Genomic DNA, 19,142 nt, shown 5'->3' with positions numbered 1-19,142 from the left:
AAATACCAGAAATCATTAGCTAATGGATGGATGAGGGTCATATGCCTTGTATGTTTACTATATATGTTCTCATTATCCATATCAATATCTGATTCTTTTTAAAAAGCATGTTAAATTCTTCATTTCAATGATGTGTGACTTTATTAAGTTATTCATGCATTGTGTAGTGAGGAAAAAAGTTTCTAGTAACATATTACCTTTCAATATAATTTGATGTTCCCCTGTCCTTGTCTTGTGAGGGTAAATAGAAGCACTCAAATTGTCTATGCCAATCAGTTTGATACATGTGTATCACATCTTTCTAAACAGTACTAATAATTTCAGTCATTAAGTGTATGGAAGTCTTTCCGTGATTCTAATATGTTTTTAAAATCTCTGGTACCCTTCTATTTCTGCTGAAACACATACTTCAGTTGGCTAAATCCAGTTTATGCCTGTACAGGATAGTTCTCTACCAGCAGAAGACTGATTGAGGTAGTTCTGCTGCCTCTGTCAAACTGTGGCATCTAAGAAAGAATGGAAATGGCCTGTACTCTATTTTGTCTATACACTTTTTGGGGCACCTTTTTCCTATTATGCATTTGTACAGTTCAAGTGAGACCTATACATGCTACTGTAATATAATTAATATTATTCTGCCTTACTCCAAGCATGCTAGAATCCATGTACACTGTGAGCTGCTTGAGTAGTATTAAAGAACTGCATGGGGAGTATTTGGTCTATTGACTGCAGTTTAACTTTCACTTATATAGCAGACATTATGTTGCTCCATTACAGTTCAAAACATTTACTATTATCATTGTGCAAAGAGGATGACATAGACTGGCTTATTTCTTTTCAACACAGTTCTGGCTTAATATTTTTGGCCATGACATAAGCCTTGTTTTTTATATACACACACGTGGAAGTCCCCACTCATGAGTGCACATTCTCTAGGTCTATGCAGCCTGGACTTTTCAATGTGGATCAGCATTTCAATGTTACCAGCTTTGATTCTATCACCAGCCTTGCAGTAGTTGGTACTTTGCCTTAAAGCCTCTGCACCTGGAGGCAGGAGATTTCTAGGTTTCATGTTTTCAAACCTTTCTTAGCAACCAATACAAATGTGCATGTTGTTATAGTTTTCAGTAAGGATGTTAAATATCGAGTAATTTACTATTCAAGTAATCAATAGGCACTTCTGCATTCCTCCTTTGAGCTCCAGTGGGGCTCTTGTACATTTCAAAGGAGGAATGCGGAACTCCCTGTGCAGCCCAGGGCCAGCGGGAAGTCCCGCTTACTCCAGGCTGTATGCGGGTGTCAGTTTTGAAATGTACAAGAGTCCTTAGCAGGAGCTCTTGTGCATTTCAAAGCAGAAGAGCCCTCATGGAGCCTGGGATCAGTGGGGGACTCAGAGTTCCCCACTGACCCTGAGCTCCATGCTGCGCTGCTTCTTTGAAATGCCAGGTGGAGCCTGGGATCAGCGGGGGACTCCTCAGCTGATTCCGGGCTCCGTGTGCCATTTCTGTGGAATCCGGAATCAGCTGTGTGGCGCTGTCCCTTTGAAATGCCTCCGCGGAGTTTCAAAGGGGCAGCGCCACACAGAAGCCAGGTACAGGCTCCATGGGGCACTGCCACTTTGAAGTACCCCCTTTTCTGCCTCTATGTGACTAGTAGGAATTGCCAAGTGGCTGGTTTTAAACCAGACAGGCCAGTATTTGAACTTTCTGTTCAGGAAACAAAGTGAGAAAATATGAGAAAATATAAATGTCTGGTATTTTCTAAATAAAATGTAATGTAGATTGTGATGTAATTTCAACTGTGTCGGTATTTTTGTTGAAATCATCTGGCAACCCTATCCACTAGTCCTTAACATCCTTAGTTTTCAGCCTTGTGCTGTTTCAGTCAGTGGAGGATTTGGGGCAGTGGCTGTGCAGGGAGGGGGGCCAGGGGCAAGGACATTTGCACAGGTGCAGTTAGCCGCACTGCGTCCCCCGCGCTTCAGCGCAGACGGGGCGGGTCACGCTGGGGAGGGGGGCACAGTCAGGCGCTGTTGTGCGCTACAGAGGCAGCCTGCACGCGAGCAGGACCGGGCAGCGGCAGATTTGCCCATTCGCTTCCACTGGCTGGACGGGACTGGATGAGCGCAGGCGCGGGAGGGACACGCGCATCAGGCGGGCGGGGGGAGAGGGCGAGAGCGAGAGAGAATACGACTCTCCCTCGCCCGCGCGCGCGGCCCAGTAGGTGGCGCCGTCAACCGCCACTTCAGCCCAAAAGTTGGGGGTTTTTTTTTTCGGCCTCGCGTCAGCCACGCCCCCTGTGGCAGAGGCGAGGCGGGGTCTGGCCGCGCCCCGCCCCCTCCCTTCGGAGCGGCGCGTGGCCCGACTGGCTGCTCCCAGAGCTGCCCGCGCGACGGTCCGGGTCGGCGGTTGGTTCGCGCCTCAGACGGTTCCCCCGCCACAGGCACGAGCGCTGCGCTCGCCTCCCTCCCCCATGAGCCCCGAGGAGAAGCCCCCGCCCAGCCGGGCCCCGCAGCCTCCCTGTGGCCGGGGCCGCCGACGGGGCGGCTTCCTGAGCGAGATCCGCACCGCCATCCGCACCGAGCCCTTCCAGGAGCGCTACAGCCTCAGCCCCGGCAGGGAGCTCGGCAGGTAAGCGGCGGGGCGCTCACCCCTTTTCCCGGCTATGGGGGCAGCCCCGCGCGCGGAGCCCGTCCCCCCCCCCCCCACCGGCCTGTCAGGCAGCCTCGGGGTGACACGGGTCCGGGGGCTCAGGTGCTGTCCGCCCTGCCCTGCCCGCGAGCTCCGGTGCAGCCCAGTGCGGATGCCGCTCCGCCGTCGGCTCTGGTCAGTGCGGACAAGGGCGCGGCGTGGCAGGTGCTGTCCGTGCACGGGAGCCGCTCTGCCGCTGGCCGTGCCGGTTGCCCCCCCGATGCAGAACGGGGGGGGGGGGGCGGGGAGAGACGCGGGGGTTGCTGCTTCCCAACGAGATCCATTGCAGGGGCACAAGGGGAAAGAGACACTTGAAGCGCAAGCGCTAGTTAGAGCAGGGTGGCTTCCTCTTGCGCTTTTCTCCCCAGCGTGGGATTGTCACCCGTGGGAAAGACCAGAACTTCTGGTAACTTATTTTCTGGAAAGTGGCTCTTGGGGTGTGGCCCGCGTTTGTGGCTCAGGTCTCGTCATCTCAAGCTTCCTCATTGTACACACACATTGAACTTGGAGACGCTTGTCATGTTGAGAACAACGCTTCTGTCTGCAAGTTTTCCCACAGCAGGATGTTGTTCATATATGATTACTGTGACTGCCCGAGATTAGAGAGAAGCTGCTTTCTCTTGTTTTAGCTTGCTTTGAATAGCACTTCGTTTTGTCAGTGACACGTTTGTCCCTCTCTATGAGCACTAATTCTTTTGTTTGCTTGAGTGTCTCACATATCAAAGGGAAGAAAAACACCTTATTGGGGCGTGAGTGGATAAATAGGGTTGTGAAATCTCAAAAATAGTGGGCTGCAGGAGCTGTAAAGTACTCCATAAAAACTCTTAAAATGTCTAGATTTTAAGTTGATGTTGGCATTTTAACAAATATTCAGAAATGAGCTCAGCAAAATATAACTTTACTTAAATATATAGGAAAAAGATTTCTATATAGGCCTCTTTAATGTAGCAAAGAAAAATATAGTAAGATCCAGCAGCTGGATGCTGAAGCTAGGTAAATTGGGGCTACAGAAAATGCACAAATTTCAAGTAACATTAATTAACCATTGGAACAGTTTAACAAGGAATGTGTTGGGTTGTCCATTACAAAATGTTAAAATAATAAGAGTCTCTTTCCAGAAAGCATACTCTAGCTAAGGCAGGAGTGGGAAAATACCAGCCCACATGTTAGATCTGTCTGTTAGGATTAGCCCCTGGTAGGCTCCCACATCTTCATATTTACCTCTGCCACTGCAGGTACGGGGATCGCAGCTCCCGTTCACCCTGAATTACTGCAGTGATCTGGTTGGATAAAAATGATTTTTCAAAAAAAAGAAAAAATATTGGAATTTTTTATTTAAATTTGCTGTTCTTAAAAATTCTGGGCTTTCAATTTCTGCTTCTCAGCAGACTAAAAAGTAACATGCAAATTAGGAATGTTAGTGTAACTAACTAACCATATAACTGATGAGCAGATGCTTATTGATGAATGGTATCATCTGTGCTTAGCCAGCTCCTGGGGAGGTGGCTTCACTGCGGCAGGGCAGCAGTGTCTCCTTCCCTGAAACAGAATTGGCAGTATTTGGTGGCCCCGCTTCCCAGGGAGGTGGCTTTCCTGCTCTCTGCGTTTAATCACTGAGATTTTTAGTGGTTACAGGTTACCTATTTAACTGACTTTTAACATCTCTAGTGCAAAGAAAGACACAAGTTAGATAGGATTGTTTCTGTTCTGTGCTTATGTGGTGGACCTAGGCCAACCACATCAAAGGAATTAGTTAAGACATTGTCTTAAAGACAGAGGCAGTACAGTATACTTCTGATAATCTGGAACCTTTGGGACTTAGGTGGTGCCGGATTATCAAATATGCTGGACTATCAGGAGGTACTATAATATATATATTTATTTTCAGTATATACTGTATATAAAGTGTTTTTTAACCCTTTCTATTGTAGCATAAGCACTGTCCAGCATCACACAATGCCAGTGGCAGACTGACTTGGTCCCGCTCGGTTCAGCTGCTGCCTTGTAACTCATTTTTTACCGAAGCTCACTCACTAGGCTCTTGCCATTTTGATGCCAGATTATTGGGAGTGTCGTACAATTGGATGCCGGACTATTGGAGTTTTACTGTATATAGGAAATGACAGAGGCAGCATAGAAAGAAACAGTGGGATGGAGTGGAAAGAAAAGGGGAAGTCACTATTTAGCATGCATGTAACTTTCTGTATTTCCCCCACACTTTTGCCACAGAGAAACTGTCATGTCTTCTAGGTGTAAGAGACCCTCTATCTGGGAATATTTTGAGAGATTCATTTCTAGGGTAAAAAAAAGGAAAATATGTCAAATGTGAGCAGTGCAAGAAAATGATGCAGGTCCTACAAATTGGACCTCCCTAGTTTGGCATCTTCAGGACCTCACTGGTCCCAAAGGAGGGAGTTTTCCAGACCAAGGGAGGTCAGCCCCTCTTTTGACAGATTCCAGGGTCTCCCAGGGAGTGTCAGCAGATCACCAAGCTCCCTTGCTCTAAACTAGTGTTTCTCAAACTGTGCTCCGCAAAGCCCCAGGGAAACTGGAAACATCGATAGGTACAACACATACAATCAGTGGACCACTGGGGCTCCGCATAAATTTTTACACATGTAAAGGGCTCCGTAGCCCAAAAAGTTTGAGAACTGCTTCTCTAGGTCATTGGGCTCTGCGGCCGGTCTCGGGACTCTCTGGTCCAACAACATCCATGACGGATCACGGATGTTGCGGGACCAGAGAGGTTCAACCTGTAGTTGCAAAATGAAACATCATAAGGAAAACTGCTTGTTGCGAGAAAGTGTGGATATGAAGATGTGGATATAGCTGCGTGGATCAACTAGTTAGTAACTTAAATAGTTCAATTTGCAATGCATCATTCTTCAAGACTGTCTATGCGTTTTAGTATAAGTGTGATTTAACAAGTAAATTCCCAAGCTGTTTGATGCATTGGATGTTGCTAGAAAAAAAGTTTAGCTTGGCTAGTCTTTATGGCTTGTTTAATTAAATAGGTTCAGAATACGTCACTCAAGCATACAATACAGAAAGCTGCAGTAATATAAATCTGCAGTTGCCACTGAGTGGCATTTTCTTATTTTATTTACATGCCTCTTATTTTGGAACATCATGGTCACAGACCACAAAGGTGATGCCCTAAGTCTATTCCCTATTTTACTTTAACATAACCCAGTTTTTCCCAGAGAATATTTTATCATTTTACTTGTTTCCTCAAACGTAAGTACCAGGGAGTTCAGTGAGGCTTACTCCAAAATTAAGTGCACTCTAAGCACAATCACTCTCAACTTTTTGGTAACTTGATTTCAATCAGATTTTTTTGGTTATTGTGATTTAAATTAGGGATGTAAAATCCTGTTTAATCAGTTAACTGGTTAACCACTTAAATGAAAGTGGACGGGAGCTGGTCCATCTGGGCTAGAGTGCTGCGGCAGGCTGCTCTGGCCAGGAGAGGTCTGCTTTGGGTAGAGGCTGCTCTGGCTGGGCTGGAATGACCACCTCTCCAGGCCTGAAACTGGTTTCATAGGAGTGTCACAGTTATGGAACAGACACTGGCAATATTGACAGAGATAAGGGGTGAAAATTTGTTGGCGATTGGATTCATCACTTGAAAAGAAATTCCACATCTCTTGCCCTATAACAAATGAAAGAGTGGAGTGTGAGGAAATGCACTCCAGACAAATACTTGTCATGAATTAATTCTATAGCTAATTTTATGCATTTCCGTTCCTTTCAGACAGTCTTTTTTAAGTTTTCTAAAAGATGAATATGCTCATAGAAGTCACTATTAATACTGCATCCATAGTAGTGACAGAAGGTTTTGCACCTCACTTTGAGAAAGGATTACTTAAAGTAATGTCAGATTCTCTGCTGCTCCCTAGCAGAACCCATGACAACCTAAAGTGTGGGTAAACATATGATGTAAAGCATTCTTGCTTCATTTGCAATTACTTAAGTCTTTTTTTGTTTCCTTTCTGTAAGCCAAGATGTGTGCCAATTTTAATAATCCTAATGATGGTGATAGTGTGAAGAAGTGATTGTGGAGTTTTTAGTTATTTGTCTAACTAAATAATTTTTAGTCTGAAGTATGATTTTTTTTTTAATTTGGAACATTGTGTGAAAACATGAACTGTAGACAAAAATAGTTTTTCTTTTAAACACGTACTTTTAAATATGGCATGTGGATGTCAGATTTTTTTAAACTTAATCGGTAATTTATTTCTTACCTAATATTCCTCCCATCTATTCATCTCTAAAGTTAATCACAATAACTTCCCTCTCAATCACATAATGCCCAGAATGAACTATCGTTTTCTCTTGGTTTGCTCTCTTATTACAGTATTTTTCACAGCAAAATCACTTGCTTTTCAAGAATTCCCTATTAAGAATTCAAAGTAAGACATTGAAGAAAGGGAAAATGAGGAGACACTAACTGGGAACTTGTCTGAACACTTGCTATTATAACACAATAATTATTATTTTTTTTAAATCTAGCTTTGTAAATCTCTCTAGAAGTACACATTTATATCAAATTTCATAATATTGAATCAGCTTCAGCTTAGATTGCCTAGCATGTTTTTTGCTGGACCTTTGCTCTGAAGTTGCCTCAAGCATGAGCCTTACTAGTTGCATAGTAACTAGTTTTTACTAGTTCTAAACGAGAGCTAAAAGGTTTTGATCTCTTAGTATCATTTGCCTTCTTGGATGAAGCCAACATTAAAAATGCAAGCCCATGAGAAATTATAATACCGGTAATTATAGGTATAATTAGGAATCTGCACAGGTTTTTCAGTCTTGTATAGCTAATTATTATGTTTGTAAACAATCTAAACTTCTATCTAACTTGACTTTTAAGTGCTGCATCAGTCCACTGTCTAGCTCAACTGTGCTGTACATGTATAGCCCACACTGTGTATTATTTTGTTTTGTGAATAGAATGTTTTGGTAAATCTGGCAGTACCAGTGTTTAGACTTCATCTTTGCTTTCAAAGCAGCTTTTGTATGCACTTCAGAGCACCTTCATGTGTTTCATGAAATCATTTTCATACTTCATATCTCTCTAAAACCAAGATAAAATATTTTTGGTTAAGAATTCAGTATGTACTAAATTGTCAGTGATATCGACTCTGTGGTAATTTGACAAAAATTACATACTGAGATTAAACAAATTGTGACTCCAGCAGTCAGTATTTAAGTCATAAGAATTAAAATTGCATGCTATTAAAGGGTCAGTCCAAAGTCAGTGGAAGTCGTTATATTGATTTCATTGGGTTTTAAGTCTGGCACAAATACTATTAGTCCATGCTAGGTTTGTTCCCACAAAGAACTAATTTCTTTTTGCTATAAAAGAACAATTTCAGCATGGATTACAACTATTGACAATTGGAAATTAGTTTGCTGCAATATTTCATATTGTAAACAGTAGCATTCAAATTTGTCTAAATAATGTGTCATCATTTTTAACGCAACTGAGAGTCTTTTCCAGTGGCTTTCTAAGAAGACTTGCTGTCATTCATGTTTGGAATTTAAACTTGAGAGCACTTTTTACTTAACTGACTATATGTTTAAAATGTTATGACATTAGCTTTTTAAACAGAATCATTGTCCTTATGCAGCCTTCTGATCCTCTTCATGTTCACAGGGTAACCTTCCCTGCCTGTCCTATGGTTTTTGTTCTCCCTTTCCTTTCCCTCCCCATGCTTTTGACTCCCATATCAGAGTGCTTAGCATATTGGGCAGGGTTTTTTTGTGGCCTTGAGTGGCCAGTTCAAAAGGTGCTGTTTGACAATGATATTTTAAAGATAGATGTTGGTTTCAATCTTTTAAAATATTATTTGCAATGAATTGAAATACATTAATGTTATTTTGTAGTTGAGATCTTTTTGTTGTATGGTCAAATTTATTTCTGGTTCTGTCAAATAGCTTTGCATTTCCTGACCCTCTGTTTTTTTTTTTTTTTAATTGTGGTGGTGATATGTGCTCCATACAACAGAGATTGGAAAAATCCTGCTGACAGAATCTTTAAGTCCACCTCTTCCCACTTTCTCTTTGTGTTCCAAACTGAGGGCAAAAGGGTCACTTTCTCTTGCCTTTGGTCTGAAATGAAACCTCTTCAATGTCCATAGCATTAGCTAGATTCTGCATTTATTGGTGAGTCTGTCCCTACCTGAGCTCGCACACGCATGCTCGCTCTCTCTCTCTCTGTCTCACACTCGCAATGGGCGCTGGATTGGTAGATTTCTAATTGATCATGATATGAAGCCTCAGTCCAACCCAGGCCTGTCAGATACCCTCGTACATGAGTTGGAGGCCTCAAGAAGCACTGCTCCAAATCCAGTGGCCTCCAGCTCCAAAGTTTGTAGAAGTAGTGTCAGGGATTAGTCCAAACAAGCATGAGAAAGGTAGAAAGCACTCCCACAAGTGATAGAGACCGGGAGGAAGGAATTTCTTATCTAATAAGACAGCTTTTGTCCAACAATGTCCCAAGTCAGGTGAGACTCTACAACTCAGTAGGAAGTTTCAGAAGCTCACGATGAGCATGGTACCATTCTCCTGGCTCTAAAGGGACACAGAAACCAATGATAAGTGCAAAAGCTGGACTGTCCACAATACAGATGAGGGAATAACAGAATTAGATACCTTCTATACTGAGGTACCAAAGCACCATGAAAAGGAGTTGTTGGTACTAAAGACTTTGATTAGATGACACTGCTGACACCATAGAAGATAACCCAGTCTGTTCACTAGCAATAGGTGATAACATGCATCATCCCCAAGGACACGTCCATACATATGGATCTGGAATCCCCAGTTCTGTTGGAACCCATTCTGATCATAAGGTCTCCATGCTATCACTCCAGAGCATTCCAGGGTTAGAACAGCCCCTCTGCCCGTGGCAGGCCATGGGTGGGGGTGTGCTGCATCCCAGGTAACCAGTTGACTGGTTATCTGTTAACATCCCTACTTCATAGTCACTGTTCCAATTTCCATCTCATGCTCTTACTGGAGACTATCCAGATGATCCCATTGGGAATCCAAACAATCTACTACATCAGACAGAGCCACCAGTCCTGATGGAGATGAAGATTACAACACCAGATGTGGTGGTTGTACTAATCCCACCATCACTGCTTGGTGGTAACAGGCAACTTTAATTTTAACTGAAGATGATTGCAGTCATATTCTATATCCTTTTGGAGGAATTGCAGGACATTCTTCAACGTGCTTCCATTGAGGTGGCACTTTGTATTAATGAAGCCATATTAGAATTAGCCAAGACCATTTGTCACACTCCAGTCACTTGTGCCCCCACTTCAGAAAGAATGGAGAAGCATTTTTATTTGTATGCCCTGCTCCGAATTCCTTAGTAGAACAAGCTGTTACTGGAAGAAGTAGACCATGTCGGCCTGGATCTAACCCTTTGATAAGGAAGCTAAATATATGGACCTTTTAGGAAGAAAAAATATTTACTCGAGTGTTTCACATTGTATACTACCAAACCTTAATGTCAGAATTTTGATCTTATTAATTATACTAAGTTTGAAGAATTCATTAATTCCCACAGGAGGATAGCCTACAATTCCAAATGCTAATTGAGAGTAAATTGCTAGCCAAATCATCCCTTTAAGATTCAGTTGATAGAAATTGCCATCAAGAAGGATGCTCTGTGATCATGATTTGGGTATTGTGGCTCCAGTCCTCCAGAATTCCCCAGGGTATCCAATCCATGGTGGAGGATCAAGCCTTTAAGGGGAAACTGTTTAGTGAGAGGACAGATGAGTTGCCACAGTTGTTGAAGGACTTAGAGGCAACCCTCTGCTCACTGGACATCTATACTCCATCACCATAGAGAAAATAAGACACATCTTAGCTTTCCAAACAATGCCGAGCATCTTAACTTTTTTATTTGTCAAAGGGGTTATGGGTCACTCAGGAAATATTAGAAGGTGCAATGTAGCAAACATAATGTGTCTCGTCTCTTCATGCCCCGTCATCCTTCCAACCCTAGTCTGCTCCTTCTGATGGAACCTTCTAGAACTGCAGAAGAATCTCTCTGCCACATCTACTTGTTCAGGGATCTGGTACCCAATTCTAGAACAAATATATTTGGAAGCTTTGGTTCTGTATGTTAATTCTAGTCTCCAAAATAAAAAATAAAAAAATCCAAAACAGAGGCCCTCCTGCTATGTAGGGAAGCACTCTTCTGCTGCTGGGAGGAGACCCCACCCCTGCCCAGTACTAATTGGCTGAGGCAGAGCAGAACACGCCTCTCTCAACACCTGTGAAAAAAGCGGTATGCTCCAGCCCCCAGAGCTGCCACAGCCTGCCAGCCAGAGATCCATAGCCTGCCGTGGTTGGGAACCACTGACTTACACAATCACCCAGTTTTTTCAAACCTGGAACAATTTCTGAATGTCAAGTTATATCTGTTCAACATTTTATTCTTAAGTGCTGTATTGGACTCTCAAAAGCCTTTTTACTATAGGACAGATTTTTTTAAAGTATAGGCAGTTCCCGGGTTACGTACAAGATAGGGACTGTTGGTTTGTTCTTAAGTTGAATTTGTATGTAAGTCAGAACTGGTACATATTGTAGGGGAAACTCTAGCCAAACATTTCTCCAGAGCTCAGTTTTATTCTCCCACACCTCACTTCCCTCAGTCCTTTATTCTCAAGCTGAGGTGTCTGCTGAGAAAAGCTGCTCCGCATCTCCCTGGTCTGCTGGGGGGAAGCAGCTAGTGCGGGGTTGCCTCACCCCGTTTGTAAGTAGGGATCCGATGTATGTCGGATCCATGTAACCCGGGGACTGCCTGTAGTGCAGTGTATTTTAAACACTCAAATATTTCAGACTCAAAGTTAACCTCTTGAATCTCATGGCTACAACTAATGTGAATCTCTGTGAGCATCTCAGAATTAGTCCAATGCATCATAGGATGTGTGGCCAACAAGCCAACTCTCGATGACCTTCAAATGTTAGTGTTTAATTCGATGTTCTGGACTCGCTGATGTGGTAGGCAGTCAGACCTAAGGTCCTTAGAGATGTTCAGTTCAGATCCCTTCTATCAGTGTGAGGGTAGCTTCAGAAGACAATGGCTGGGAGGGGTTGGGTACATCTGAGTCATCCTACGTTTTGGGATCAGTAGGTTTCTCAGTAGAGGGGCTTGCACATAAACATATTGAAGATAAGAGAAACTTCATCTGGCCCTCACATTGTTTTTGCCTCACATATACAGGAAGGCTGTTTAAATAGCAACCCACAATATAGCCGCTAAGTTTTATACCAGCAAATGAGGGTGCTCACTTTGCTCAGCTACATACAAAATAAATCTTTTTATGGGACTAGTGCATTCTGTATGGCAATTTTAAATCTGGTGGCATTGCATTTAGCAGGAAATGACATAATTGCAGATCTTCTGAGCAGCAAGCAGCATTTTCTCAAATGCATGAATAATTCATGAAAGATCACTTGACTCTAAGTGTTTCTTGTTGGGATTGACCAGATGTGGATCTCTTTTGCTACAAAGTTCAACAGAGTGGCACCTCTCCTGATGGGGAGTGGGAAGAGACAGTCAGTCCACCTTGGATTTTTCCTTCATTAAGGAAGGAGCCTTCTGTATACCTCCTGTTACCCTTTTTATTGATCCAAAAAGTGGTGAAGGTGATTAGTCAGGACAGGCAAAGATAATTCTGACTGCTCTGGCTTAGCCACATTACCAAGGACTTGTGGATCTGCTTCAGCTCTTTTCTGGTGTCTTCATATATAATCTTCCTTCTCAGCAAAAGAGAAGGATCTTTAATTCTAGATCCACAATTCCTTCATCTAACCTCTTGGGCGATCAGACATTGACTATCAATTCTCCAAGACTCATGCTCCTTGGTGCACAAGAATGCATTGCTTTGTTCTAGAAAACTATCTGTGTGTATTTTGTTATTGGAAAGGGTCCATATTCATGGCTTGAAAACAGGGAAAATCTAATTATTTTGTCTTGGCTTTCATATAATGAATTTTAGAATATTTAATATACTTAAAGGGGAGGCATTATCAAACTTGTCTTTGAAAGTTCTTTGGGAGCTATTTCAGTTTACTGAGTTTTGGTTGATGGTAGGTCACTGTTTGTGGATAATGAAAGTATAAAGTGTGTGAAGAGACCATCTACTATGTATTCCCCCTTTGAGGGAACTTATTACTCCTTGGGATCTTAATTTGGACTTATCTACACTTGTGAAACCAACTTTTGAATCCTTGAGTGTTTCTGTTCATTATTTAGCTCTTAAAATGGCATTCTTTGTTGCTATCCAATCAGTCCGAAGGATGAGTAAACCAAACCTTTTGATAGTTGACCCACCATTTGTCCCTTCATAAAGATAAGATGGGTTTGTAGACCCCCATTTAGGGATGTAATAGTGTAGTCGATTAACTGATTAATCAATAAGCAAAAATTTCAGATTAATGCTATAGAATACACGCATTTTCCCTCTCCCCCAGCCAGTAAATTTTTTAGCAGGCTGGCAAACAGTCTAGCTCAGTCCTGGCTCTCACCCGATTTGAGACCTACCTCTGCTGCAGCTCTGCATTTAAAGTGTATTAGGAGCCAGGCAGGCAGGCAGCCCGCCAAGCTCAGTTCTGGCTCACGCTGGGTCCAGGAGCTCACCCCCCTCCTCTCCTGGGACAGAGGCTGATGCCACCCTGCGCTGCTGCCTCTGTATCAGAAGTAGTGGCATGGGGTGACAGGCAGCAGGTCTGCGTAGTCAACTAGTAGCTTCCCTCCCCCTTGCAGCCTCTATCAGTAAAAGGCAGCAAGCGGGGATTAAGAAGGGGGTACTTCAAAGCGGCATTGCCACTTGAAGCCTGGAGCTAGACCCCAGGCTTCACATGGCGCTGCTGCTTAGGAACACTGCGTGCAGCCTGGGGCCAGCTATGGTGTCCCCAGACTGCACGTGGCATTTCAAAGCAGCAGTGCTGTGTGGAGCCAGGGATCAGCTGGGGATTCCCCCACTGACCTGGGGTTCTGTGTGCTGCTGCCTCTTTGAAACATTGCGGGGAGCCTAGCATCAGGCTCTCCACGGCCGTGCTTTTGCCTTTGAAGTATAGCAATAGCCTTTAGGGTTGTTGCTACACTTCAAAGGCGGAATCGCCCTGTTGACTAATTGAAGTCAATTAATCTGTCTGCCACTCTGGCATGACAAATGCAAAAATGGGGGCCCGCAAGAGCACCCCAAAACCTTGTCTTTACAGGCTTTGGTACAAAAACTTCCCCCCAAAATCCTAATACCTGGATTTTGGGAAATCCTCTGCCACCATCCAAGTAATTGTAAGAAAAGCAGGGAAAAGATTACTTGGGAAACCTCCTCCCTAAGGTAAAACTCTCCCCTGCCCCATCCTTCGTTTTGCTTGGAGTTGGGAAAACAGAGGAGACCCACAGACACATCTTCAAGGACACAAGAATCAACCAGAATTAATTAATTAGAAAAAAAAACTTTTATTATCAAAATAAGAGTACAGTTGCAAGCACCGTACATAGCTGGATGGGAAGAGCCACCAATTGATAAAGATTCTCGGGGAATCCCCTGGGTTAAAACTTAGTTACAAAGAAAGACCAAACACTTAACCAGCTCAGACATAGTTCCAAATTCCCAAACCAGGAAAACAACAAAACCTGACGGACTAGCTAAACTTTTCCCTACTTACTCATTGTAAGAAGTCAGTTCTTGGAGAGAGGAGTGTCTTCCATCTCCCTTAATACCTGGAAAAGAGGGAAAGATAAAGACTCTCTTGTTCCAGTTTGAAATTCCTACCTGCATTGTTATTGGCTGACCAGATACTTGACTAGGAACAGAGTTAACCCCTTAGTCATCAGGTCAGCACTCCTGATTATGACATAGTCGATATTTAACATCCTTAGGTCTGTGAGGGGTGCTGGTTTTTAAACTGGCTCCCCTTATGGACCAGCTCCCACCTGTCATCCCATGCTGCTGCTGCCTCTGATACAATGGCGAGGAGTGGCAGGGAGCTCCTGGGAAGTGGGACCGGAGCACATTGTCTGCCAGCCCCACCCTCGAGGACTATAGAATAGTCGAATAACTGATAAGAATTCATGAAGTTACTCTACTATTCAGTTAATCGATACTTAACATCCCTAACCCCATCCCAGTTTTTTGCCAGGAGTGGTTCCTAAGTTTCACATCAATTACATTTATTTGCTGGTAGTTTTCTCAAGGCTACTTACTAGTGAGAGTGCATTCAAAGTACCTAAAACAAATTCAAGAAGAGTACTTGCATATTATTGAGAGAACTAAAATCAGCATAAGACACAAATAATGTAAACAAGGATCTTACGAGGTTTCTAAATTAATTAAGCAACATTGTGGGAATATTACATGTTTGCAGAAAATTGTGCCCCTACAGTTGTACAATCTTAGAAGTGTGACACCATCTTTTGTGCACTTTGAGCAAGTTCCTGTTGCAGAGATTTTCAGGGCTACATCCTGAAAACATGCACTCTTGCTAAATATGTAGAGTTACTTGAAGAAACAAAGATCAGTTCAGGGTTTGAGATGGCTCTGCATACTCATACTTCCCTTCCAGCATGCCTCCCTCGCTTTTTTTGTTCTGTATTTCTGGCTTGGCAGTGAAAAGTGCTGAGGCACTGTGCCTCTCTATATAGCTTTGCTTCAGAAAAGTCTGAGATATACTGGGTGGAAGGGAAACAAGCACTTGAACAGACATTACATGGAGAAAGTTCTCCTGTTAAGCATCTTTGTGTGGCACACTACCCATAAAAGTGGAATATGCAGAGCTATATTGAAGAACTCTGATGTGTTACTGGTCCCAGCAGTATCTAGTATTAAGTGTAGTAAATATCACCAATAACAGGGTAAAAACATTACATTTGGAATGTATTCCAAACTATGGTTTGAGTTATCTAAAATATTAACATTTGATTTATATTTTTAATATTTAAATTATGGATAAGCCATCTGATTTAATATTTTGCTTTAATTCCAGAGGGAAGTTTGCAGTAGTGAAGAAGTGTGTCAAGAAAGATACAGAAAAGGAGTTTGCAGCAAAATTCATGCGAAAAAGAAGAAAGGGCCAAGACTGTCGAATGGAAATAATTCATGAGATAGCTGTTCTTGAACTGGCACAATGCAACCTTTGGGTCATTAATTTACATGAGGTTTATGAGACTGCAACAGAGATGATTTTAGTTCTGGAATAGTAAGTATTAATTTCATATTGTTTTAGCTTCTTTTCCCATTTTACATATAGTGTACGTAAGTGAGAGAAATACACACACACCTCTACACACTAAATACCATGCACCCAAAAGACAAGAAATCTGAGAACTGGAATTTATAATCTATTTGTAATAGGTTGCCCTGTTTGAAATATACTTTTAGCTTTGTGGTCATGTGATATACTTGTCTAGATGTATTATTTCATTAGAAAAAAAATCTAATGTCAAGGCATAAGACAGTAGATTCTGTCTCCTGGTAAAAATTGAGGGTGAAGGAAGCCAGATGTGTCTGCATTGTTCTATAAGCCCAAACATAAACATGCTAGTTTGAGTGACTATGGGCTGTATATCCTTTTTGAATACAGTGCATTTTCCCGTGTGCTGCCAGCTGCCAGTGAGCATCCCTTCTTACAGTGATGTACTTTAATCGCTGCCTTACAGCATTATTGCAGAAAGGTAGTTATTTTTACATAAGAACATGAGAACGGCCATCCTGAGTCAGACCAAAGATCCATCTAGCCTAGCATCCTGTCTTCCATCAGTGGCCAATGCCAGATGACCCAGAGGGAGTGAACAGCACAGGAAATCATCAAGTGATCCTTCTTCTGTCATCCATTTCCAGCCTCTGACAAAGGCCAGGGGCACCATTCCTACCCATCCTGGCTAATAGCCCTTGATGGACCTAACCTACATGAATGTACCTATTTCTTTTTTGAACCCTGTTAAAGTACTGATTTTCAACATCTTGTGGCAAGGAGTTCCATAGGTTGACACTGTGTTGCGTGAAGAAAAACTTCCTTTTGCTTGTTTAAACCTCCTACCTATTAATTTCATTTGGTGCCTCTAGTTCTTACGTTATGGAAACAAGTAAATAACTTTTCCTCGTACACTTTTTCCACACCAATTATGATTTACAAACCTCTATCATATCCCCACTTAGTCTCATGTTTTCTAAGCTGAAAAATCCCAGTCTTTATCTCTCTTCTTATGGGACCCGTTCCAAACCCCTAATCATTTTTGTTGCCCTTTTCTGAGCGTTTTCCAATGCTAATATATATTTTTTTGAGATAAGGCAGCCACATCTATACGTAGTGTTCAAGATGTGGGTATACCGTGGTTTTCTATAGCGGCATTAAGATATTCTCTCTTATTCTCTATACCTTTTTTAATGATTCTTAACATTCTTTTTGCCTTTTTATTGCTACTGCACATTGAGTGAATGTTTTCGGAGAACTATCCACAATGACTCCAAGATCTCTCTCTTGAGCAGTTATAGCTAAATTAGGCTCCATCATTTTTCTGTCTCAAGTAGAAATATAAACCACTTACAGAAAAGATTTATTCATTGGATCTGCAAATCTATATGGAGTCTCTGCCTGTTTCTGGGTAGCCAGGCTGAAGTAAAAGCTAGTTTTGGAGGAAGAAGTCAGCAATGGCACAGTGCTTTACCTACAGCTTCCAGTTTTTATTCTGCCACTGAAGACATATGGAATTGTGAAGCCTTCCTATTCAAACACACATTACTGATGTTTCATTTGTAATGTGTCTTCTGCACTGCATTATTCTGCTAAATCACCTTTTCCTGTGCCCAGAGAAGGCAGATTTTTTTTGTAGTTAAATTGGGGGTTAAAAGGACTCAACAAACATTTGAACTATCTCACCCATTACCAAGATAGTTTCCCCAATTATCACCTCTAATACCATTAACTCACAAACATCCCACTCTCCCTACCTCTAATATAATCAATTCACAGACACTTACCTTCCTTCCTCCCCCCCCCCCCCCCCGCATCCCCCTCCTGTTCTGCAATGTGATTTGTCCTTTTCATATTTGTTCATTTTTTTAATTGTATCCTTTGGTATATATGGTTGTGACTACTTTCTTCCACTATTTGATCTGAGGAAGTGGGTCTGGCCCATGAAAGCTCATCATCTAATAAACCATCTTGTTAGTCTTTAAAGTGCTACATTGTCCTGCATTTTGCTTCAGCTACCCCAGACTAACACGGCTACATCTCTATCACTAGAAATTTTACCTGCTTAAACTGTAAGCCCCTCAGTGCTGGGGCTTAAAACTCTTTACTATAAACTCTTAAAAACTCTGTACTATATGTATTTACCCCCCCCCCCCTTAGCACAACAGACTCCATTGATGTTAAGTATCAGATTGAGTTCTCCATAAGTTTACTTTAGTACAAATAATAATAAAAATCCATATTGGTCCTGTTCTTTGCATAGGCTTACTGTAGCTGAACTAAATAGCTTGCAGTCTGTATGTTCAGTCAAAGCTTTATTTCCTCTGTTCAGGATCAGACCAGTCTGAGTAACTTTAGAATCCTTTCATTTGCCCTTTCTTCTTGTCTTCCCAATTCCCTCCTCTCCATCCCTCCCCTCTCTTTTCTCCTCCCCCCTCCCCCCCCCCCGCCAAGAAAACACCCCAACCAGACAGAAGAACCAAGGTTAAAGTTTTACAGGATGAATCCACACTGGCTGGGGCCGTTTTTAATCCCAAGTCTTTAATTATATTAAGATATCCATTAGTGGATCATTGCCAAAAAGATGAAATAAATATTTGTTGCAGCTAAACTATAAAGGGGTTTCTCCCAAGCTTTTTGTACCTCTAGATGTTTAAATAACTAGGAGAGAGTAATTATGTTGCTGGCAGTTCAGAAGCTATTTTCATTATCTGTTACTAGTATGACTCATTAATTGCCTTTGAGAAGTCTGGTGTTCAAAACTCTCAGATTGTTGTTCATAGACTAACATGGGGATTATATGAAATTGTAACCAGGATGTTAAATTTACCCATCCCCGTACATCTGAGAAGTATCAAAATTGTATTACATCAGTGTTCAGTCATAAACTTTTAAAAGAACCATCTTTTGTTTGGTGTTCCAAACAACTTCTATTCTTTAAGTGTTTATAATTCTGAGGTTCAGCTGTAGAACGTTGTTATAACAGATATTTTATTAGTCAGTTCCTTGTTATATATTCTTTACTTGCACTGTACAGTAGATAGATTATCTGTGGATTGTAATTAAATGAGGCGGAGAAAACTGGAATGGAATCTGTTGGTATTGATTTCTAGTGATATCTATCCAAAATAACTAGTTTCAAAATCCCGATCCATCAGGGATGTGGTGAATACATAGAAACTAAATCTAGAAGTAAACAGTTTTGTTTTGTGGCACACGGAA

At 42.1% G+C, this 19,142-nt stretch overlaps 1 protein-coding gene across 1 annotated transcript in view; it reads left to right on the top strand.

Moving 5' to 3' along the window:
* The first annotated feature begins 2,340 nt into the window (after positions 1–2,340).
* The window catches only part of STK17A (serine/threonine kinase 17a), a 43,784-nt gene continuing 26,982 nt past the window's right edge, over positions 2,341–19,142 (top strand). Inside the window, exons 1-2 of the mRNA XM_006124107.4 lie at positions 2,341–2,630; positions 15,714–15,926. Of these exons, the coding sequence (XP_006124169.1) occupies positions 2,473–2,630; positions 15,714–15,926 (371 nt within the window). The 5' untranslated portion in view covers positions 2,341–2,472. The remainder of the gene's footprint in view (positions 2,631–15,713; positions 15,927–19,142) is intronic.

Source organism: Pelodiscus sinensis, chromosome 2, assembly GCF_049634645.1.
Source record: "Pelodiscus sinensis isolate JC-2024 chromosome 2, ASM4963464v1, whole genome shotgun sequence".
NCBI classification, from domain to species: Eukaryota; Metazoa; Chordata; order Testudines; family Trionychidae; genus Pelodiscus; species Pelodiscus sinensis.
The sequence above is the reverse complement of the archived record's forward strand: the minus strand, read 5'-3'. Positions and strand labels throughout refer to the sequence as shown.